Source organism: Oncorhynchus kisutch, linkage group LG18, assembly GCF_002021735.2.
Source record: "Oncorhynchus kisutch isolate 150728-3 linkage group LG18, Okis_V2, whole genome shotgun sequence".
NCBI classification, from domain to species: Eukaryota; Metazoa; Chordata; class Actinopteri; order Salmoniformes; family Salmonidae; genus Oncorhynchus; species Oncorhynchus kisutch.
The window spans coordinates 79458905-79483939 of record NC_034191.2 but is presented as its reverse complement, the minus strand read 5'-3'; the positions used below and the strand labels follow the sequence as shown (position 1 = coordinate 79483939).

Below are 25035 nucleotides of genomic sequence, written 5' to 3'. Positions count from 1 at the left end.
ATTCATGCTGTGAGCCAGGATCATTCTGCCTCCACTATAAATGTATCAATGCTGTGAGCCAGGATCATTCTGCCTCCACTATAAATGTATCAATGCTGTGAGCCAGGATCATTCTGCCTCCACTATAAATGTATTCATGCTGTGAGCCAGGATCATTCTGCCTCCACTATAAATGTATCAATGCTGTGAGCCAGGATCATTCTGCCTCCACTATAAATGTATCAATGCTGTGAGCCAGGATCATTCTGCCTCCACTATAAATGTATCAATGCTGTGAGCCAGGATCATTCTGCCTCCACTATAAATGTATCAATGCTGTGAGCCAGGATCATTCTGCCTCCACTATAAATGTATTAACGCCCAGACAAACACAAAATTGTTAGAAACTGTAACTGGTCAGTGAGCTAGTGCTGAGACATGTCTGACACACACACAGACCATCTGGTTGCAGACCTGGGTTCAAGTACTATTTGAAATCTTTCAAATAATTTTATTTTGCTTTAGCCAGTCTGGTGAAGTTTGGACTGTTCTATCGATTCCAATGCAACAGAGAAATACAATCAACAACAGCAAAAATAATTTTTTAATGATTTTACAATAGTATTTGAACCCATGTCTGCAACCAGATGGTCTGTGTGTGTGTCAGACATGTCTGAATAAATAATTGAAGTGTTACCTTTAATTATGTAAAAACATGGAATCAATCACTTCCAGGTTTATTTTTAATGGTTCAGTCAATGCATAAAAAATAAACCATTTTTTTATATACATTTAAAGTTTTTACATCAGGCTTGTAAGTATTTTCCTGTCAGTCAACAGTGTTACAAAAGTCAAATATACTGAAACAAAAAATATAAACGCAACAAGCAACAATTTCAACGATTTTACTGAGTTACATTTCATATAAGGAAATCAGTCAATTGAAATAAATGCATTAGGCCCTAATCTATGATTTTTACATGACTGGGCAGGGGCTCCAGCCAATGGTGGGCATGGGCCCACCCAATGGGTATTCAAGTCCATTGAAAGCTACAGTACTCTAAAACCATGTGTAAAATAATCTTCCAATCAAAGTGTTGTTTTTTTGCTCTGTTATTCTATTCCTTTGAAAGCCATTCCCCTTTAAACACACACTTTAATAACTTTAATAACAGAGATTGCATTATATACAGTACATATGCTACCATCACAAAAAATATACAGTGGGGAGAACAAGTGTTCGATACACTGCCGGTTTTGCAGGTTTTCCTACTTACAAATCATGTAGAGGTCTGTAATTTTTTATCATAGGTACACCTCAACTGTGAGAAACGGAATCTAAAACACATTGTATGATTTTTAAGTAATTAATTAGCACTTTATTGCATGACATAAGTATTTGATACATCAGAAAAGCAGAACTTATACGTTTCCTGTAGTTCTTGAACAGGTTTGCACACACTGCAGCAAGGATTTTGGCCCACTCCTCCATACAGACCTTCTCCATATCCTTCAGGTTTCGGGGCTGTTGCTGGGCAATACGGACTTTCAGCTCCATCCAAAGATTTTCTATTGGGTTCAGGTCTGGAGACTGGCTAGCCCATTCCAGGACCTTGAGATGCTTCTTATGGAGCCACTCCTTAGTTGCCCTGGCTGTGTGTTTCGGGTCGTTGTCATGCTGGAAGACCCAGCCATGACCCATCTTCAATGCTCATACTGAGGGAAGGAGGTTGTTGGCCAAGATCTCACGATACATGGCCCCATCTATCCTCCCCTCAATATGGTGCAGTCGTCCTGTCCCCTTTGCAGAAAAGCATCCCCAAAGAATGATGTTTCCACCTCTATGCTTCACGGTTGGGATGGTGTTCTTGGGGTTGTACTCATCCTTCTTCTTCCTCCAAACAAGGCGAGTGGAGTTTAGACCAAAAATCTCAAGTTTTGTCTCATCAGACCACATGACCTTCTCCTATTCCTCCTCTGGATCATCCAGATGGTCATTGGCAAACTTCCGACGGGCCTGGACATGCGCTGGCTTGAGCAGGGGGACCTTGCGTGCCCTGCAGGATTTTAATCCATGACGGCGTAGTGTGTTACTAATGGTCTTTGAGACTGTGGTCCCAGCTCTCTTCAGGTCATTGACCAGGTCCTGCCGTGTAGTTCTGGGCTGATCCCTCACCTTCCTCATGATCATTGATGCCCCACGAGGTGAGATCTTGCATGGAGCCCCAGACCAAGGGTGATTGAACGTCATCTTGAACTTCTTCCATTTTCTAATAAGTGTGCCAACAGTTGTTGCCTTCTCACCAAGCTGCTTGCCTATTGTCCTGTAGCCCATCCCAGCCTTGTGCAGGTCTACAATTCTATCACTGATGTCCTTACACAGCCCTCTGGTCTTGGCCATTGTGGAGAGGTTGGAGTCTATTTGAGTGAGTGTGTAGACAGGTGTCTTTTATACAGGTAAAGAGTTCAAACAGGTGCAGTTAATACAGGTAATGAGTGGAGAACAGGAGGGCTTCTTAAAGAAAAACGAACAGGTCTGTGAGAGCCGGAATTCTTACTGGTTGGTCGGTGATCAAATACTTATGTCATGCAATAAAATGCAAATTAATTACTTAAAAATCATACAATGTGATTTTCTGGATTTTTGTTTTAGATTCCGTCTCTCACAGTTGAAATGTACCTATGATAAAAATTAGTAGTAAAGTAGTAAAACCTGCAAAATTGGCAGTGTATCAAATACTTGTTCTCCCCAATGTATCTAGCTTCAAGAAAAAAGGTTTGGCAACCACAAAATGCTTTTTTGTTCTTTCTTTCAGATCGCTAAACGAGGTAAGAAAGCTAACCCAAACAGTTAATACAGTTCATACTCTCATATTTACCCACAAAACATCTTTCTAAGGGCTAGTCTAAGAAATATCAACTTCTGTGGAAAAAGTATACAATCTTTTTTATATATATATATATAAAATATAAAATAATGATCTCTGTACACAATATTGAAAATGCCCAGTGGTTTTGCATAATTATTTGATTGGATCAATGCATCTTTCTCTGGTTTTCATCCCTATAGGCCTGTAAAAAAACACACACACACACACACACACAAAGATGAAAACACTAAATCAGTCTCCTTAGAAACCAAGATTCAGATGCAAGCAATTCAACAACCGCTAATAAGGAATCATTGCCTGAGCCATTACAATAAAACCGACTTTAATATTTGAACATGTCAAACATAAAAATGAGGGGAAAAATGAGAATGAAGCTTGATTGGTTGAGTTTGGACCGAGAGAGAGGGGTAAGTCCAGAGGGCGATATTTCAAGCTATAAATTCTGGGAGAAGAGTGATAGGGGAACCGTGACATCAGCACCCAGCATTGGGGGTTTGGGTCGAGTGTCATGGTTACAGCATTGGATTGTTGGTGGTTTGTCATGGTTACCATTGCAGTGTTAGGTCATGGCATCTCAGATAGCCAAAGCGCCGGCCTGATCTCTCTCTCTTTCTCTCGCTCTCTCTGACTCCGGGAACTGTGGGCAGAACTTGTTGACAAGCTAGCGCCATAATAAGGCAGAACTGCTGACAACCTCAGCTCTGGCCGCGTCCCAATTGGCACACTATTGCCTATACGGTCAGAAGTAGTGCACTATACAGTGCCTTCAAAAAGTATTGATACCCCTTGACTTATTCCACATTTTGTGTTACAGCCTGAATTTAAAATGGATTACATATATGTTTTTTTCTCACCCATCTACACACAATACCCCATAATCCCATACTCCAACATCACTACTCTGGACGGCTCTGACTTAGAATACGTGGACAACTACAAATACTTAGGTGTCTGGTTAGACTGTAAACTCTCCTTCCAGACCCATATCAAACATTTCCAATCCAAAGTTAAATCTAGAATTGGCTTCCTATTTCGCAACAAAGCATCCTTCACACATGCTGCCAAACATACCCTTGTAAAACTGACCATCCTACCATCCTACCAATCCTCGACTTTGGCGATGTCATTTACAAAATAGCCCCCCATATACTACCCACCATTGCGACCTGTACGCTCTCGTTGGCTGGCCCTCGCTTCATACTCGTCGCCAAACCCACTGGCTCCATGTCATCTACAAGACCCTGCTAGGTAAAGTCCCCCCTTATCTCAGCTCGCTGGTCACCATAGCATCTCCCACCTGTAGCACACGCTCCAGCAGGTATATCTCTCTAGTCACCCCCAAAACCAATTCTTTCTTTGGCCGCCTCTCCTTCCAGTTCTCTGCTGCCAATGACTGGAACGAACTACAAAAATCTCTGAAACTGGAAACACTTATCTCCCTCACTAGCTTTAAGCACCAACTGTCAGAGCAGCTCACAGATTACTGCACCTGTACATAGCCCACCTATAATTTATCCCAAACAACTACCTCTTTCCCAACTGTATTTAATTTTAATTTATTTATTTATTTTGCTCCTTTGTACCCCATTATTTTTTATTTCTACTTTGCACATTCTTCCATTGCAAAACTACCATTCCAGTATTTTACTTGCTATATTGTATTTACTTTGCCATCATGGCCTTTTTTGCCTTTACCTCCCTTCTCACCTCATTTGCTCACATTGTATATAGACTTGTTTATACTGCATTATTGACTGTATGTTTGTTTTTACTCCATGTGTAACTCTGTGTCGTTTTATCTGTCGAACTGCTTTGCTTTATCTTGGCCAGGTCGCAATTGTAAATGAGAACTTGTTCTCAACTTGCCTACCTGGTTAAATAAAGGTAAAATAAAATAAAATAAATAAATAAAATAAATAATGACAAAGTGAAAACCTGTTTTAAGATTTGTTTATGCAAATGTATTGGTCATTACCCGGGGTGGCAGGGTAGCCTAGTGGACTTGCAACCGGAAGGTTGCAAGTTCAAACCCCCGAGCTGACAAGGAACAAATCTGTCATTCTGCCCCTGAACAGGCAGTTAACCCACTGTTCCTAGGCCGTCATTGAAAATAAGAATTTGTTCTTAACTGACTTGCCTACTGGTCAATTGAGAATTTCAAATAAAGGTAAAATATAAAATTTAAATTAAATACATAAATATCTCATTTACTTATGTATTCACACCACTGAGTCAATATAAAGTCTCTTTGGCTGTGATTAGAGCTTTGTGTCATCTTGGGTACGTCTATCAGCTTTGCCCATCTGAATTTGCGGATTTTCTCTCATTCTTCCTTGCAGATTTTCTCAGGTCTGTTAAGTTAGATGGGAAGCAGCCGTGAACAGCAATCTTCAAGTCTTTCCAAGTCTTTCCACATATTTTGGAACCTTTCAGTTCCACCACCCACACACCCACACATGCGATGACATCACCTGGTTTCAATTATGTTTCTAGAGAAAATATCTCTCTCATCATCACTCAATACCTAGGTTTACCTCCACTGTATTCACATAATACCATACCTTTGTCTGTACATTATGCCTTGAAGCTATTTTATTGCCCCCAGAAACCTCCTTTTACTCTCTGTTCCGGACGTTCTAGACGACCAATTCTCATAACTTTTAGCCGTACCCTTATCCTACTCCTCCTCTGTTTCTCTGGTGATGTAACGGTGAATCCAGGCCCTGTAGTGCCTAGCTCCACTCCCATTCCCCAGGCGCTCTCTTTTGATGACTTCTGTAACCGTAATAGCCTTGGTTTCATGCATGTTAACATTAGAAGCCTCCTCCCTATGTTTGTTTCATTCACTGCTTTAGCACACTCTGCCAACCCGGATGTTCTAGCCACGTCTGAATCCTGGCTTAGGAAGACCACCAAAAATTCTGAAATCTCCATCCCTAACTACAACATTTTCAGACAAGATAGAACGGCCAAAGGGGGTCGTGTTGCAATCTACTGCATAGATAGCCTGCAGAGTTCTGTCCTACTATCCAGGTCTGTACCGAAACAATTTGAACTTTTAATTTGAAAAATCCACCTCTCTAAAAACAAGTCTCTCACTGTTGCAGGCTGCTATAGACCACCCTCTGCCCCCAGCTGTGCTCTGGACACCATATGTGAACTGATTGCCCCACATCTATCTTCAGAGCTTGTGCTGCTACGCGACCTAAACTGGAACATGCTTAACACCCCAGCCATCCTACAATCTAATCTCGATGCCCTCAATCTCACACAAATTATCAATGAACCTACCAGGTACCACCCCAAAGCCATAAACACGGGCACCCTCATAGATATCATCCTAACCAACTTGCCCTCTAAATACACCTCTGCTGTTTTCAACCAAGATCTCAGCGATCACTGCCTCATTGCCTGCATCCGTAATGGGTCAGCGGTCAAATGATCACTGTCAAACGCTCCCTGAAACACTTCAGCGAGCAGGCCTTTCTAATCGACCTGGCCGGGGTATCCTGGAATGATATTGATCCCGTCAGTAGAGGATGTCTGGTTATTTTTTTTAAATGCCTTCCTCACCATCTTAAATAAGCATGTCCCATTCAAGAAATGTAGAAACAGGAACAGATATAGCCCTTGGATCTCTCCAGACCTGATTGCCCTGAACCAACACAAAAACATCCTATGGTGTTCTGCATTAGCATCGAACAGCCCCCGTGATATGCAACTTTTCAGGGAAGTTAGAAACCAATATACACAGGCAGTTAGAAAAGCAAAGGCTAGCTTTTTCAACCATTGCACTGGAGATAGGAAACACTGTCACCACCGATAAATCCACTATAATTGAGAATTTCAAGAAGCATCTTTCTACGGCTTGCCATGCTTTCCACCTGGCTACCCCTACCCCGGTCAACAGCACTGCACCCCCCACAGCAACTCGCCCAAGCCTCTCCCATTTCTCCTTCTCCCAAATCCAGTCAGCTGATGTTCTGAAAGAGCTGCAAAATCTGGACCACTACAAATCAGCCGGGCTAGACAATCTGGACCCTTTCTTTCTAAAATGATCTGCAACCCCTATTACTAGCCTGTTCAACCTCTCTTTCGTGTCGTCTGAGATTCCCAAAGATTGGAAAGTAGCTGCGGTCATCCAACCCTTTCAAAGGGTCGGTCCCTCTTGACCCAAACTGCTACAGACCTATATCTATCCTACCCTGCCTTTCTAAGGTCTTCGAAAGCCAAGTCAACAAACAGATTACATACCATTTCAAATCCCACCATACCTTCTCCGCTATGCAATCTGGTTTCAGAGCTGGTCATGGGTGCACTTCAGCCACGCTCAAGGTCCTAAACGATATCTTAACCCCCGATAAGAAACAATACTGAAGAGCCGTATTCATTGACCTGGCCAAGGCTTTCGACTCTGTCAATCACCAGATCCTCATCCCTAGACTTGATAGCCTTGGTTTCTCAAATGATTGCCTCGCCTGGCTCACCAATTACTTCTCTGATAGAGTTCAGTGTGTCAAATCGGAGGGCCTGTCTATGGTCTGTCTATGGTGCCACAGGGTTCAATTCTTGGACCGACTCTCTTCTCTGTATACATCAATGATGTCGCTCTTGCTGCTGGTGAGTCTCTGATCCACCTCTACGCAGATGACACCATTCTGCATACTTCTGGCCCTTCTTTGGACACTGTGTTAACAACCTTCCAGACGAGCTTCAATGCAATACAACTCTCCTTCCGTGGCCTCCAATTGCTCTTAAATACAAGTAAAAGTAAATGCATGCTCTTCTACCGATCGCTGCCTGCACCTGCCCGCCCATCCAACATCACTACTCTGGACGGTTCTGACTTAGAATATGTGGACAAATACAAAAACCTAGGTGTCTGGTTAGACTGTTAACTCTCCTTCCAGACTCACATCAAACATCTCCAATCCAAAGTTAAATCTAGAATTGGCTTCCTATTTCGCAACAAAGCATCCTTCACACATGCTGCCAAACATACCCTTGTAAAACTGACCATCCTACCGATCCTTGACTTCGGCGATGTCCTTTACGAAATAGACTCCAATACTCTACTCAATAAATTGGATGCAGTCTATCACAGTGCCATCTGTTTTGTCACCAAAGCCCCATATACTACCCACCACTGCGACCTGTACGCTCTCGTTGGCTGGCCCTTGCTTCGTACTCGTCGCCAAACCCACTGGCTCCAGGTCATCTACAAGACCCTGCTAGGTAAAGTCCCCCCTTATCTCAGGTCGCTGGTCACCATAGCATCACCCACCTGTAGCACGTGCTCCAGCAGGTATATCTCTCTGGTCACCCCCAAAACCAACACCTCCTTTGGCCTTTCCTTCCAGTTCTTTGCTGCCAATGACTGGAACGAACTACAAAAATCTCTGAAACTGGAAACACTTATCTCCTAGCTTTAAGCACCAGCTGTCAGAGCAGCTCACAGATTACTGCACCTGTGCATAGTCCACCTATAATTTAGCCCAAACAACTACCTCATCCCCCTACTGTATTTATTTTGCTCCTTTGCACCCCATTATTTATATTTCTACTTTGCACAGTGTGCAGTGTTAAACCCTGTAAAGCCTTGACACTGTCTGCAGTGTTAAACCCTGTAAAGCCTTGACACTGTCTGCAGTGTTAAACCCTGTAAAGCCTTGACTGTGTCTGCAGTGTTAAACCCTGTAAAGCCTTGACACTGTCTGCAGTGTTAAACCCTGTAAAGCCTTGACACTGTCTGCAGTGTTAAACCCTGTAAAGCCTTGACACTGTCTGCAGTGTTAAACCCTGTGAAGCCTTGACCCTGTCTGCAGTGTTAAACCCTTAAAGCCTTGACTGTGTCTGCAGTGTTAAACCCTGTAAAGCCTTGACACTGTCTGCAGTGTTAAACCCTGTAAAGCCTTGACGCTGTCTGCAGTGTTAAACCCTTAAAGCCTTGACTGTGTCTGCAGTGTTAAACCCTGTAAAGCCTTCACACGATGTGTGGAAGGTGCCTGTATCTCTGTTTCCCCCAGTCTCTCTCCTTCCTTCCCTCTCTCTTTGTCATTCTCTCTCTCCCTCTTTCTCCTCCCTCACGCTCTGGCTCCCATTTCCCCATTTCTTCCCTCCTCCCTCTTCCTCTCTCCCCCCCGCACCCCTCTATCTCCCCTTCTCCAAAATGGTTGACGTCCCCCAACGGCATTACCAAGCCACTAAGTCTTCCATCTAGCGGCTAATTGGTGGGTCAATAAAGGAAGGTGGAGGCTTCTGAGTCACCCACCTTGCCGGGGCAATGTACACTGCGGTGGTTGCCCTGTCCGCCAATGAGTGAGGTCATTGGCAGACAGACATGTCAAATAAAGATGTCTCTCATCTGTCTAATGGGGTAAAGGAGTCTCCGCCCAAAGTTGATCGATGTATACACTACTAATGAGAAACATGCCGTCTGATATTATGGTGCCATTGGATGGCTTGTTGACCCATAGAATAATATATTTAACCCTGCTGCTGTTACCTGTTTTAATAACGCCATTGCAAGACTAGGTTGTTATGCTTTTGAGCGTAAATTCTGTTACACTTTAAAGAGTTAAGTAGAAAATATGTTATTGTTTTAAAAATGGATATATACCAGCTCTAGGTTGGTTGATACTTATTGGACGGCTTTTTGATCCACATAATCATGTTATCATAATATAATCCATACAATATAATCCATACAATATAATCCATTCAATATAATCTATACAATATAATCTATACAATATAATCTATGCAATATAATCTTTGCAATATAATCCATACAATATAATCTATACAATATAATCTATACAATATAATCCATACAATATAATCCATACAATATAATCCATTCAATATAATCCATTCAATATAATCCATTCAATATAATCTATACAATATAATCCATTCAATATAATCTATACAATATAATCTATGCAATATAATCTTTGCAATATAATCTATACAATATAATCTATACAATATAATCTATACAATATAATCCATACAATATAATCCATACAATATAATCCATTCAATATAATCCATTCAATATAATCTATACAATATAATCCATTCAATATAATCTATACAATATAATCCATACAATATAATCCATACAATATAATCTATACAATATAATCCATACAATATAATCCATACAATATAATCTATACAATATAATCCATACAATATAATCCATACAATATAATCTATACAATATAATCCATGCAATATAATCCATGCAATATAATCTATGCAATATAATCCATGCAATATCATCTATGCAATATATCATATCCAGGACTACTACCTGGTAATGTATAAGGTAGACCACGTTGGTGTGATTCTGAGCAGAAAGATATGTTCTGCTTTGTGAATAAAGTGTGATTGTGTTACATCAAAAGGTATGAGGTACAAGGTACAAGGAGATGAGTGAGATGCTGGTTGATTATGACTGGTTGATTGGGTCAGACAGGTACACTTGAAAAATGCATTTACATTTTTACCTGAGAACACTGATCTTTTATTGGCATCCCGTACCCCACCTGTGAATGGATCAGAACAGACAATAACACATTAGTCTACAACGTAACTTATAATGTATGCATTTATCCATTACGAAACCCATGGAAAAGGTGAGAAATGTTCATTTAGACCCATCCCATCTCCACTGTGACAACATTGTGTACTGTCCGCAATAGGCTGAGAGAGGCTGGACTGAGGGCTTGCAGGCCTGTTGTAAGGCAGGTCCTCACCAGACATCACCGGCAACAACATCGCCTATGGGCACAAACCCACCGTCGCTGAACCAGGTAGGACTGGCAGAAAGTGCTCTTCACTGACGAGTCACGGTTTTGTCTCACCAGGGGTGATAGTTGGATTCGCTTTTATCGTCAAAGGAATGAGCATTACACCGAGGCCTGTACTCTGGAGCGGGATCGATTTGGAGGTGGAGGGTCATTCATGGTCTGGGGCAGTGTGTCACAATATCATCTGACTGAGCTTGTTGTCATTGCAGGCAATCTCAACGCTGTGCGTTACAGGGAAGACATCCTCCTCCCTCATGTGGTACCCTTCCTGCTGGCTCATTCTGACATGGCCCTTCAGCATGACAATGCCACCAGCCAAACTACTCATTCTGTGTGGGATTTCCTGCAAGACAGGAATGTCCGTGTTTTGCCATGGCCAGCGAAGAGCGCTGATCTCAATCCCATTGAGCACGTCTGGGACCTGTTGGATCGGAAGGTGAGGGCCAGGGCCATTCCCCTGAGAAATGTCTGGGAACTTTTAGGTGGAAGAGTGGGGTAACATCTCACAGCAAGAACTGGCAAATCTGGTGCAGTCCACGAGGAGAAGATGCACTGCAGTACTTCTTGTTATGTTCATACAAATATTTACACATGTTAAGTTTGTTAACAATAAACGCAGTTGACAGTGAGGACGTTTCTTTTTTTGCTGAGTTTAAATTCCCTCATTTCATCAGATACATTCTCTTGGCAAAACAAGCCTACTTCCTCCAGAGAGACCTGTCATTCCCATTTCCATTAGATAACCTCCATTTTGTGTGTGGAATATTTGGTTCGACTTGGAATTCCAAATTTCACCCTATTCAATATACACTACCGCTCAAAGGTTTGGGGTCACTTATAAATGTCCTTGATTTTGAAAGAAAAGCAAATTTTTTTGTCCATTAAAATAACATAAAATTGATCAGAAAGACAGTGTAGACATTGTTATTGTTGTACATCACTATTGTAGCTGGAAATTGAAGATTATTTTACGGAATATCTACAGAGGCCAATTATCGGCAACCATCACTCCTGTGTTCCAATGGTACGTTGTGTTAGCTAATCCAAGTTTATCATTTTAAAAAGCTAATTGGTGATTAGAAAACCCTTTTGCAATTATGTTAGCACAGCTGAAAACTATTGTGTTGATTAAAGAAGCAATAAAACGGGCCTTCTTTAGGCTAGTTGAGTATCTGGAGCATCAGCATTTGTGGGTTCGATTACAGGCTCAAAATGGCCAGAAACAAAGAACTTTCTCCTGAAACTCGTCATCCTATTCTTGTTCTGAGTAATGAAGGCTATTCCATGCGAAACTGAAGGTCTCGTACAACGCTGTGTACTTTTCCCTTCACAGGTCAGTACAAAATGGCTCGAACCAGAATAGAAAGAGGAGTGGGAGGCCCCGGTGCACAACTGAGCAAGAGGACAAGTACATTAGTGTCTAGTTTGAGAAACAGTCGACTCACAAGTCCTCAACTGGCAGCTTCAAGTCTTCTTTAGGCTAGGTCTATTTTTCTCCACTTCCTGCCTGCATGAAGTAGACTGCCTGTTACTCAGGCCCAGAAGCCATGATATGCATATAATTGGTACCATTTTGTAGAAATGTATGAGACTATAACACAATAGATATGGTAGGAGAAAATCCAAAGAAAAATCAACCAGATTGTTAGTTATTTTTGAGAGCCCATGCTCTTACAATGGAACGTATATGGGAATATCCAAATCCAGCACCCAGATTGAAAATTCCTATGGCTTCCACTAGATGTCAACAGTCTTTGTTCAAGGTTTCAGGCTCGTTTCTTCCAAAACGAGGAAGAATTATGAGTTTTAGTACTGGGACTCAAGAGTTAGAAATCAGTCTGTGCGCGTGTGACGAAGAGGACGTGCATCTGATGATATCGTTTTCCTATTGAACATACTTCTTTCATATGAAATATTATAGTTGAATTACATTGTAGTTTAATTACCTGAGGATAGAAAACATTAGATAGAAACATATTTAGACTTGTTTGAACAAAGTTTAACAGTAGCTAGCTTGGATTACTCAAATCGATGGCGCTAACTAAACAGACTTTTTGGGATATAAAGAAGGATTTTATCTAAAAAAACGACACTACATGTTGTAGCTGGGACCCTTTGGATTGCAAATCAAAGGAATATTTTCAAGAAGTAAGTGAATATTTCATCACTATTTGTGATTTTATGAAGCCTGTGTCCCGGTGGAAAAATATGTTGATGTGGGGCGCTGTCCTCAAACAATCGCATGGTATGCTTTCGCTTTATTGTAAATCGGACAGTGCAGTTAGATTCAAAATAATTTAAGCTTTTAACCAATATAAGACACGTGTATGTACCTAAATGTTTAATATCCATAATTTTTTATGATTATTTATTTGAATTGCTTGACCTCCAATTTCACCGGAAGTTGTCGACAGGTGTCCCGCTAGCTAGCGCCCTAAGAAGTTTTAAATACTACCCACAAAACACTGCAGCCTGAGTCTCAACGTCAACAGTGAAGAGGCGACTCCGGGATGCTGGCCTTCTAGGCAGAGTTCCTCTGTCCAGTCTCAACGTCAACAGTGAAGAGGCGACTCCGGGATGCTGGCCTTCTAGGCAGAGTTCCTCTGTCCAGTCTCAACGTCAACAGTGAAGAGGCGACTCCGGGATGCTGGCCTTCTAGGCAGAGTTCCTCTGTCCAGTCTCAACGTCAACAGTGAAGAGGCGACTCCGGGATGCTGGCCTTCTAGGCAGAGTTCCTCTGTCCAGTCTCAACGTCAACAGTGAAGAGGCGACTCCGGGATGCTGGCCTTCTAGGCAGAGTTCCTCTGTCCAGTCTCAACGTCAACAGTGAAGAGGCGACTCTGGGATGCTGGCCTTCTAGGCAGAGTTCCTCTGTCCAGTCTCAACGTCAACAGTGAAGAGGCGACTCTGGGATGCTGGCCTTCTAGGCAGAGTTCCTCTGTCCAGTCTCAACGTCAACAGTGAAGAGGCGACTCTGGGATGCTGGCCTTCGTGGCAGAGTTGCAAAGAAAAATCCGTATATCAGACTGGCCAAAAATAAATAAAATATTAAGATGGGAATAAGAACAGAGACACTGGACCGAGGAACTCTGCCTAGAAGGCCAGCATCCCGGAGTCGCCTCTTCACTGTATTCATCTTCATAAATTAAGATGAATTGACTCCAAGTAGAAAAGAGTTTGGTATGATGATGAACTTTAATAACGCACTATTGCAATAGAACACAACAGACCCACATTGAAGAAGTTAGCAGAGGAGTTAGTTAAATATGTGTGTTCTTTCTTCTTAAAGGAAAGTGGATCTCCTTTTGGATTTGATCGTTATTCTATTTAATGAAGGGGCGATAGAGAGAAGGGATGGAGAGTGTAGGGCCGTTAGGGGCCAGGGTTCATACCCAAGCCAACAGGGAGATCCTATATGGGTCTTAACCACAAGGCCACCCTCAAGCACATGTGTGACGCGTTTCTCCAATATCAGGATCTGAACACCATCTCAGAGGATGGGGCGATACGCAACTCTCAACAGAAAAGTTAAGAGAGAGTGAGTTTGACGGTTTGATAGAGGGGCGGGACCTCAGTGAACAGGTTGGAAGAACCTGAGGAGTTATCTTGGCAGTATTTAGTATTTATATATTTATTTGGTCAGGCCAGGGTGTGACATGGGGTTATTTTGTGTTGTGTTGTGGTATTGGGGGTTTTAATAGGTATTGGGATTGTGGCTGAGTAGGGGTGTCTAGCATAGTCTATGGCTGCCTGAGGCAGTTCTCAATCAGAGTCAGGTGATTCTCGTTGTCTCTGATTGGGAACCATATTTAGGTAGCCTGGGTTTCACTGTGTGTTTGTGGGTGATTGTTCCTGTCTCTGTGTTTGTATTTCACCAGACAGGCTGTATTAGGTTTTCACATTTTTCCGTTTGTTGTTTTGTATTGTTCGTGTTTTCGTTTTCATTAAACATGTATCGAACTAACCACGCTGCATTTTGGTCCGACTCTCCTTCGACGGAAGAAAGCCGTAACAATCAGTCTATAGTAATATATAGCATTATATTTGACATATTACTAAATTATTACATACGAATATATTGGTATATTACTATATTATTGCATATTAATACATTGCATATTACAATATTATTAGATATTAATATATGACTAAATATTGATATATGATTACATATTAATATTATATTATTATATTATTAATTATATGACTATATTTTCACATCATAATATATTATTACATTAGTATATATTTTTATTTATTTTACCTTTATTTAACCAGGTAGGCTAGTTGAGAACAAGTTCTCATTTATAACTGCAACCTGGCCAAGATAAAGCATAGCAGTGTGAACAGACAACAACAACAACAGAGTTACACATGGAGTAAACAATAAACAAGTCAATAACACAGTAGAAAAAAGAAGAAAAAGGGAGTCTATATACATTGTGTGCAAAAGGCATGAGGAGGTAGGAGAATAATTACAATTTAGCAGATTAACACTGGAGTGATAAATGATATTATATTCATATATTATTACCTTGTTACATTAATATAGTATTATATTATCACATATTAATATATTACTAAATTATTACATCTTACTATAGTATTAGATTCAAGTATACTTTTAGATATTCATATAGTATTAAATATTAGTATATTATTAGATATTATTACAATATTACATAGTCATATATTGGTACATTACTATATTATTTAATATGAATATATTATTAGATATTAATATATGATTACATATGATTATAATATTATAATATTATTAATATATCATCACATAATAATATGCTATTACATATTACCATATTATTAGATATTAATATATGATTACATATGATTATAATATTATAATATTATTAATATATCATCACATAATAATATGCTATTACATATTACCATATTATTAGATATTAATATAGTATGACCTTATTACAAAATATATTACTATATTATTACATATTACTATGTTATCATGTTAATACATTATTACATATTGCTACATGATTACATATTGATATTATTACATTTAAATATATTACATATTAATATAGTATTATATTATCACATGTTAATACATTATTACATATTGCTACATGATTACATATTGATATTATTACATTTAAATATATTACATATTAATATAGTATTATATTATCACATGTTAATATAGTATTACTAAGTAATTAGACATTACTATACTATTATATTCAAATTTATTATTAGATATCATTATATTATTACATATTAGTATATTATTAGATATTATTACAATATTACATATGAATAGTAATACATATCATTAAATTAGTACATTTTTACAAATCATTATATTATTAGCTATCATTATATTATTATATGATTAGATATGAATGTTTTCTTAGATATGAATATATAATTACATTAGTACATTATTACATATCATTATAGGACTACATATTACCATATTATTAGATATTAATACATTAATCTGGTTTATAGAGCTGAATATCAAGGGAGGTATGATCTAATGATGTCATGTTTAAAGATGAATTGTACGGCCCAAATGGCACCCTATTCACCACATAGTGCCCAAATGGCACCCTATTCCCCACATAGTGCACAACTGGCACCCTATTCCCCACATAGGGCACAACTGGCACCCTATTCCCCACATAGGGCACAACTGGCACCCTATTCCCCACATAGTCCACTACTGGCACCCTATTCCCTATGTAGTGCACTACTGGCACCCTATTCCCTATGTAGTGCACAACTGGCACCCTATTCCCTATGTAGTGCACTACTGGCACCCTATTCCCTACATAGTGGCACCCTATTCCCCACATAGTGCACTACCTGTGAGGGGGACACTAGAACAGAGGCTGCGTCTCATAGGGCCCTGGTCCTGAGTAGTGCATTGGATAGGGAACAGGGTGCTATTTGGGACCCACAACTGATCCAATAATGTCATGTTCAAAGGATAGGGAGGGGGAGAGAGAGAGAGAGAGAGGGAGAGAGAGAGAGGGAGAGGGGGAGAGAGAGAGAGAGAGGGAGAGAGAGAGAGAGAGAGAGAGAGAGAGAGAGGGGAGAGAGAGAGAGAGAGAGAGAGAGAGAGAGAGAGAGAGAGAGGGGGGGGGGGGGGAGAGAGAGAGGGGGTGGGGAGCGAGAGAGAGAGGGGGGGGGAGTGGGAGAGAGAGAGAGAGAGAGAGAGAGAGAGAGAGAGAGAGAGAGAGAGGGGGGGGGGAGTGGGAGAGAGAGAGAGAGAGAGAGAGAGGGGGGGGGGGAGTGGGAGAGAGAGAGAGAGAGAGAGAGAGAGAGGGGGGGAGTGGGAGAGAGAGAGAGAGAGAGAGAGAGGGAGAGGGGAGAGAGAGAGAGAGAGAGAGAGAGAGAGAGAGAGAGAGAGAGAGAGAGAGGGAGAGGGGGAGAGAGAGGGAGAGAGAGAGAGAGAGAGAGAGAGAGAGAGAGAGAGAGAGAGGGGGGGGGGGAGTGGGAGAGAGAGAGAGAGAGAGAGAGTGGGAGAGAGCAACGTCATACTCAAACCATCGACTAGCTCTTAACGTGAATAAATCCCTCTGATGACACCTAGAAATGTAATTTTAGACAATGTCAACAGCCTTCTCCACCCCTAAATTACCCCGTTGCCTGAACTCTAATGTTTTTACTGTGTTTCAACAGGCTACATAAATCTCATCTTTAGGTTCATGGAAAGTCATACTTTGTATAATAATCACTTAGAATTGGGAGTATTGACATTAATAAATTGAACTAAGGAAATGATGTGGTACACCCGATGGCATTAATAATGCAGTCAGTTAGATTGTGGACACTAGAAAACCACACACTTCATGAGAATAGATTGGAGAAAGTTTTACACTAGAACGCTGAGGAAAGTTGATTTCACCTGAAAGTCAGTACGGGACAGAGAAGACAACAAGAAAGAACCGGCCAATATAGGATAAAGATGGAGAGAGGAAGGTAAGTGAAATAGACAGAGACAAAAAGAGAGAAAGAGCAGAGAGAGAGAGAGGGAAGTATTCAGACGCCTGGACTTTTCCCACATTGTGTTAATTACTCCCCCCCAACCAATAATACACAATACCCCATAATGGTTACAGCCTAATTCTACAGCCTAATTCTACGGCCTAATTCTACGGCCTAATTCTACAGCCTAATTCTACAGCCTAATTCTACGGCCTAATTCTACAGCCTAATTCTACGGCCTAATTCTACAGCCTAATTCTACAGCCTAATTCTACAGCCTAATTCTACAGCCTAATTCTACGGCTCTAATTCTACGGCCTAATTCTACGGCCTAATTCTACGGCCTAATTCTACGGCCTAATTCTACAGCCTAATTCTACAGCCTAACTCTACAGCCTAACTCTACAGCCTAATTCTACAGCCTAACTCTACAGCCTAACTCTACAGCCTAACTCTACAGCCTAACTCTACAGCCTAATTCTACAGCCTAACTCTACAGCCTAATTCTACAGCCTAATTCTACAGCCTAACTCTACAGCCTAATTCTACGGCCTAATTCTACAGCCTAATTCTACAGCCTAACTCTACAGCCTAACTCTACAGCCTAACTCTACAGCCTAACTCTACAGCCTAATTCTACAGCCTAACTCTACAGCCTAATTCTACAGCCTAATTCTAAAATTAATTACATCCCCCCCCTAATCAATAATACACAATACCCCATAATGACAAAGTGATTTTTCTTTGCAAATGTATTAAGAATTAAAAACTGAAACATCACATTTACATAAGTATAAGACCCTTTACTTTGTTGAAGCACTTTTGGAAGTGATTACAGTCTCGAGTCTTCTTGGATATGACGCTACAGGCTTGGCACACCTGTATTTGGGGAATTTCTCCCATTCTTCTATTCAAATCATCTCTTTTAACAAACTCCAAGGGGGCTCTCATGTGCCTTTTACTGAGGAGAGTCTTCCGTCTGGCCACAGTTTGTTTTTCATTTGATTTAAGCTTTAGTTTAACTAGGCAAGTCAGTTAAGAACAAATTCTGATGTACAATGACGGCCTACACATGCCAAACCCGGATGACGCTGGGTCAATGTGCGCCGCCTTATGGGTCTCCCAATCACGGCCGATTGTGATACAGCCTGGAATCGAACCAGGGTTTGCAGTGACACCTCTAGCACTGAGATGCAGTGCATTAGATCACTGCGCCACCCAGCGGAGCACTCTACCATAAAGGCCTGATTGGTGGAGTGCTGCAGAGATGGCTGTCCTTCTGGAAGGTTCTCCCATCTCCACAGAGGAACTCTATAATATTAGGTTTTGGTAGACAGAGTGACTGTTGGGTTTTTGGTCACCTCCCTGACCAAGGTCCTTCTCCCCTGATTGCTCAGTTTGGCTGGACAGCCAGCTCTAGGAAGAGTCTTGGTGTTTCCAAACGTCTTCCAATTAAGAATGATGGAGGCCATTGTGTTCTTGGGGACCTTCAATGCAGCAGACATTTTTTGGTCCCCTTCCCCAGATCTGTGCTTCGACACAATCCTGTCTCATGGACAATTCCTTTGACCTCTTGGCTTGGTTTTTGCTCTGACATGCACTGTTCTAATTCACGTCCAATGATTTGAATTTATCACAGGTGGACTCCATTCAAGTTGTAGAAACATCTCAAGGATGATCAATGGAAACAGGATGCAGCTGAGCTCAATTTTGAGTCTCATAGCAAAGGGTCTGAATACGGTACTTCTGTTTCAAATATTCTATACATTTGCAAAAAAAAATCTAAAAACCTGTTTCCGATTTGTCATTAATGGAGAATCATGTGTAGATTGATGAGATTTTTTAAATCTATTTAATCCATTTTAAAATAAGGCTGTAACGTAACAAAATGTGGTAAAAGGTCAAGGGGTCTGAATATTTTCCCAGAAAGCATCTGTATAAGGTAAGGCAGGTAGGTGGCCAGCCACAGTCACTCACTCTTGTCCTGCTCAAGTGGTTCCAGGATGTCACTCTCTGTGTCAATGGGAATGTGCCACGGCTGTCTGATAGCCTGTAGCTGCTTGTAGAACTCACCCTAGAGAGGAGAGGACAGGAGACATTACAGGGTTAATTCCTGCTTGTAGGTACAACAACACAGAGAGGGGAGTAGGTTACAGCCATGTTAATGTTTAATTGAGGATTTTTTTTTTAACAACAACGATCTACTCATCATTTTATTTAATAAAGATCATCCACGGATGTACAGTTTTTAGGTTGATTATGGATGACGGCTGGCTGTAGTGATTAACAAGCATGTATACTCTATACACAAATTTGCTTGGAATTAAGGAGATACATATTTACAGAGAATAATATAATCATCATGATGGATGGCTCCATACTATACGGAGTTATGCAGCTTCATTTACAAACGTAGGTATACAACACGAACTGGGCCAAAGTTCAGGGCAAACGACAGAAAAACACATTCTTCTGGAAAATATCTATTTGATACAACCGCTAGATGTCCGTTAGCAAAATGGGATTCTGAAGTTCTTAAACAAAGAACCAAAACTAAAAAGAAACTCAACTGATTTCTAAAAGTCGACGAAAGATGGAAGGGAAGAGCTGCTAAGGTACACAACAGAATGTTTTGGTAGACAGAAGGTACACAACAGAATGTTTTGGTAGCTAGAAGGTACTAAGGTACACAACAGAATGTTTTGGTAGACAGAAGGTACTAAGGTACACAACAGAATGTGTTGGTAGACAGAAGGTACTAAGGTACACAACAGAATGTTTTGGTAGATAGAAGGTAAACAACAGAATGTTTTGGTAGACAGAAGGAACACAACAGAATGTTCTGGTAGACAGAAGGAACACAACAGAATGTTTTGATAGATAGAAGGTACTAAGGAACACAACAGAATGTATTGGTAGACAGAAGGTACACAACAGAATGTTTTGGTAGATAGAAGGTACTAAGGAACACAACAGAATGTTTTGGTAGATAGAAGGTACTAAGGTACACAACAGAATGTTCTGGTAGATAGAAGGTACACAACAGAATGTTTTGGTAGATATAAGGTACACAACATAATGTTTTGGTAGACAGAAGGTATGCAACAGAATGTTTTGGTAGATAGAAGGTACACCACAGAATGTGTTGGTAGATAGAAGGTACACAACATAATGTTCTGGTAGATAGAAGGTACACAACAGAATGTTTTGGTAGATAGAAGGTACACAACACAATGTTCTGGTAGATAGAAGGTACACAACATAATGTTTTGGTAGATAGAAGGTACACAACGGAATGTTTTGGTAGATAGAAGGTACACAACATAATGTTCTGGTAGATAGAAGGTACACAACATAATGTTTTGGTAGATAGAAGGTACTAAGGTACACAACAGAATGTTCTGGTAGACAGAAGGTCCACAACAGAATGTTCTGGTAGATAGAAGGTACACAACATAATGTTCTGGTAGACAGAAGGTACACAACAGAATGTTCTGGTAGACAGAAGGTACACAACAGAATGTTCTGGTAGACAGAAGGTACTAAGGAACACAACAGAATGTTCTGGTAGACAGAAGGTACTAAGGTACACAACAGAATGTTCTGGTAGACAGAAGGTACTAAGGTACACAACATAATGTTCTGGTAGACAGAAGTTACTAAGGTACACAACATAATGTTCTGGTAGACAGAAGGTACACAACAGAATGTTCTGGTAGACAGAAGGTACACAACAGAATGTTCTGGTAGACAGAAGGTCCTAAGGTACACAACAGAATGTTCTGGTAGACAGAAGGTACACAACAGAATGTTCTGGTAGACAGAAGGTACACAACAGAATGTTCTGGTAGATATAAGGTACTAAGGTACACAACAGAATGTTCTGGTAGACAGAAGGTACTAAGGTACACAACAGAATGTTCTGGTAGACAGAAGGTACTAAGGTACACAACATAATGTTCTGGTAGACAGAAGTTACTAAGGTACACAACATAATGTTCTGGTAGACAGAAGGTACACAACAGAATGTTCTGGTAGACAGAAGGTACACAACAGAATGTTCTGGTAGACAGAAGGTACACAACAGAATGTTCTGGTAGACAGAAGGTACTAAGGTACACAACAGAATGTTCTGGTAGACAGAAGGTACTAAGGTACACAACAGAATGTTCTGGTAGACAGAAGGTACTAAGGTACACAACATAATGTTCTGGTAGACAGAAGGTACACAACAGAATGTTCTGGTAGACAGAAGGTACACAACAGAATGTTCTGGTAGACAGAAGGTACACAACAGAATGTTCTGGTAGACAGAAGGTACTAAGGTACACAACAGAATGTTCTGGTAGACAGAAGGTACTAAGGTACACAACAGAATGTTCTGGTAGACAGAAGGTACTAAGGTACACAACAGAATGTTCTGGTAGACAGAAGGTACTAAGGTACACAACATAATGTTCTGGTAGACAGAAGTTACTAAGGTACACAACATAATGTTCTGGTAGACAGAAGGTACACAACAAAATGTTCTGGTAGACAGAAGGTACACAACAGAATGTTCTGGTAGACAGAAGGTACACAACAGAATGTTCTGGTAGACAGAAGGTACACAACAGAATGTTCTGGTAGACAGAAGGTCCTAAGGTACACAACAGAATGTTTTGGTAGACAGAAGGTACACAACATAATGTTTTGGTAGACAGAAGGTACTAAGGTACACAACAGAATGTTTTGGTACATAGAAGGTAAACAACAGAATGTTTTGGTAGATATAAGGTACACAACAGAATGTTCTGGTAGATAGAAGGTACACAACAGAATGTTCTGGTAGGTAGAAGGTACACACCAGAATGTTCTGGTAGACAGAAGGTACACAACAGAATGTTCTGGTAGACAGAAGGTACACAGCAGAATGTTCTGGTAGATAGAAGGTACACAACAGAATGTTCTGGTAGATAGAAGGTACACAACAGAATGTTCTGGTAGATAGAAGGTACACAACAGAATGTTCTGGTAGATAGAAGGTACACAACAGAATGTTCTGGTAGATAGAAGGTACACAACAGAATGTTCTGGTAGATAGAAGGTACACAACATAATGTTCTGGTAGATAGAAGGTACACAACATGATGTTCTGGTAGATAGAAGGTACACAACAGAATGTTCTGGTAGATAGAAGGTACACAACAGAATGTTCTGGTAGATAGAAGGTACACAACAGAATGTTCAGGTAGATAGAAGGTACACAACAGAATGTTCTGGTAGATAGAAGGTACACAGCAGAATGTTCTGGTAGATAGAAGGTACACAACAGAATGTTCTGGTAGATAGAAGGTACACAACAGAGTGTTCTGGTAGATAGAAGGTACACAACAGAATGTTCTGGTAGATAGAAGGTACACAACAGAATGTTCTGGTAGATAGAAGGTACTCTTTGGAAAAAAGGGGTGAATTGATCATCAAAAAGAGAAGAGGACAAAGACACTTCATATAATGAATTTAAATGCCTTTATTTGTATGGCATATTCATTGGAAAGAAAGTTTTAAAACTGTTAACATGTTTCAGCTGCATGGCCTTCGTCGGGGTGGGGTGGGGGGGCATAGCTAGCTACCCAGCTGCCCTAGGGCCATACAAATAAAGGCATTTTAATTCATTATATGCAGAGTGCCTTGGTCCTCCTTTGTTTTTGATGATTTCTGAAAGTCTTGGCTGTTGAAAACAGAGAATGTGTGTCTCTCTCTCTCTTTCTCGCTCTAGCTTTTAAAGGCTCTAAAGACTACTAATGGTATTACAAGGAAAGGTACACTGGCCCGTGGAGAAGGAGCAGCCTGTCACAGGGAGAAAACCTCAGTGAACTCAACCAAAGACGCTGAGCGTTGGCTAACGCCAATGTCAGTCCCATTAGTTCTACAGCTGTTTTTATTTTCTTAAAAAACCAAATATACCTCAGAGTACAGTCCTCCGGGCCAAACTTTAATAAATAAATTGCCCCGTGTTCCCTTCTAAAGGTTTCTATGTGTTCTAGTTTTTCAGTGTTAAAAGATGAAGTTTTACCAGCCAGCCAGTCAGCCAGCCAGTACAGCCAGCGAGTCGGCCAGTCAGCCATTCAGTCAGTCAGTCAGCCAGCCAGTCAGCCAGTACAGCCAGCCAATCAGCCAGTACAGTCAGCCAGTACAGTCAGCCAGCCAGTACAGCCAGCCAGTACAGTCAGCCAGTACAGCCAGCCAGTACAGTCAGCCAGTACAGTCAGCCAGTACAGTCAGCCAGCCAGTACAGTCAGCCAGTCAGCCAGTCAGCCAGTACAGTCAGTCAGTCAGCCAGTACAGTCAGCCAGTCAGCCAGTACAGTCAGCTAGCCAGTCAGCCAGTACAGTCAGCCAGTACAGTCAGCCAGTCAGCCAGTACAGTCAGCCAGTCAGCCAGTACAGTCAGCCAGTCAGCCAGTACAGTCAGCCAGTACAGTCAGCCAACCAGTCCAGTCAGCCAGTACAGTCAGCCAGTACAGACAGCCAGTACAGACAGCCAGTCCAGTCAGCCAGTCCGCCAGTACAGTCAGCGAGTACAGTCAGCCAGTACAGTCAGCCAGTCAGCCAGTACAGTCAGCCAGTCAGTCAGCCAGTACAGTCAGCCAGAACAGTCAGCCAGTACAGTCAGCCAGTACAGTCAGCCAGTCAGTCAGCCAGTACAGTCAGCCAGTACAGTCAGTCAGTCAGCCAGTACAGTCAGCCAGTCAGCCAGTCAGCCAGTACAGTCAGTTAGCCAGTACAGTCAGCCAGTACAGACAGCCAACCAGTCCAGTCAGCCAGTACAGTCAGCCAGCCAGCCATTACAGTCAGCCAGTCCAGCCAGCCAGGACAGTCAGCCAGTACAGTCAGTCAGCAGAGTACATTCAGCCAACCAGTCCAGTCAGCCACAGTACAGTCAGTCAGCCAGTCAGCCAGCCAGCCAGTACAGTCAGCCAGTCAGTCAGCCTCTATGTAGGGTGCACCCTATTCCCTATATACTGTACTGTATTGCACAACTGTTGTAGTCTATGGGCCCTGGTCAACAGTAGTGCAGTATGTGGGGGAGTAGGGTGCTATTTGGGACACAAGGCTGTGTTTCAAGGAAGAATAGTTACATCAGGAAGAGGAAGGAGAGTTACATCAGGAAGAGGAAGGAGAGTTACACCAGGAAGAGGAAGGAGAGTTACATCAGGAAGAGGAATGAGAGTTACACCAGGAAGAGGAAGGAGAGTTACACCAGGAAGGAGAGTTACATCAGGAAGAGGAAGGAGAGTTACATCAGGAAGAGGAAGGAGAGTTACATCAGGAAGAGGAAGGAGAGTTACACCAGGAAGAGGAAGGAGAGTTACATCAGGAAGAGGAAGG

The 25035-nt window shown here is 41.3% G+C and overlaps 1 protein-coding gene across 1 annotated transcript in view; it reads right to left on the bottom strand.

Annotated features, from left to right (window-relative positions):
* The window catches only part of LOC109881669 (uncharacterized protein C8orf34 homolog), a 175576-nt gene that overhangs the window by 3387 nt on the left and 147154 nt on the right, over positions 1–25035 (bottom strand). The window contains exons 13-14 of the mRNA XM_031795317.1: positions 19643–19739; positions 10361–10426 (exon numbers count right to left, since the gene is read on the bottom strand). Coding sequence (XP_031651177.1) covers positions 10361–10426; positions 19643–19739 — 163 coding nt within the window. The remainder of the gene's footprint in view (positions 1–10360; positions 10427–19642; positions 19740–25035) is intronic.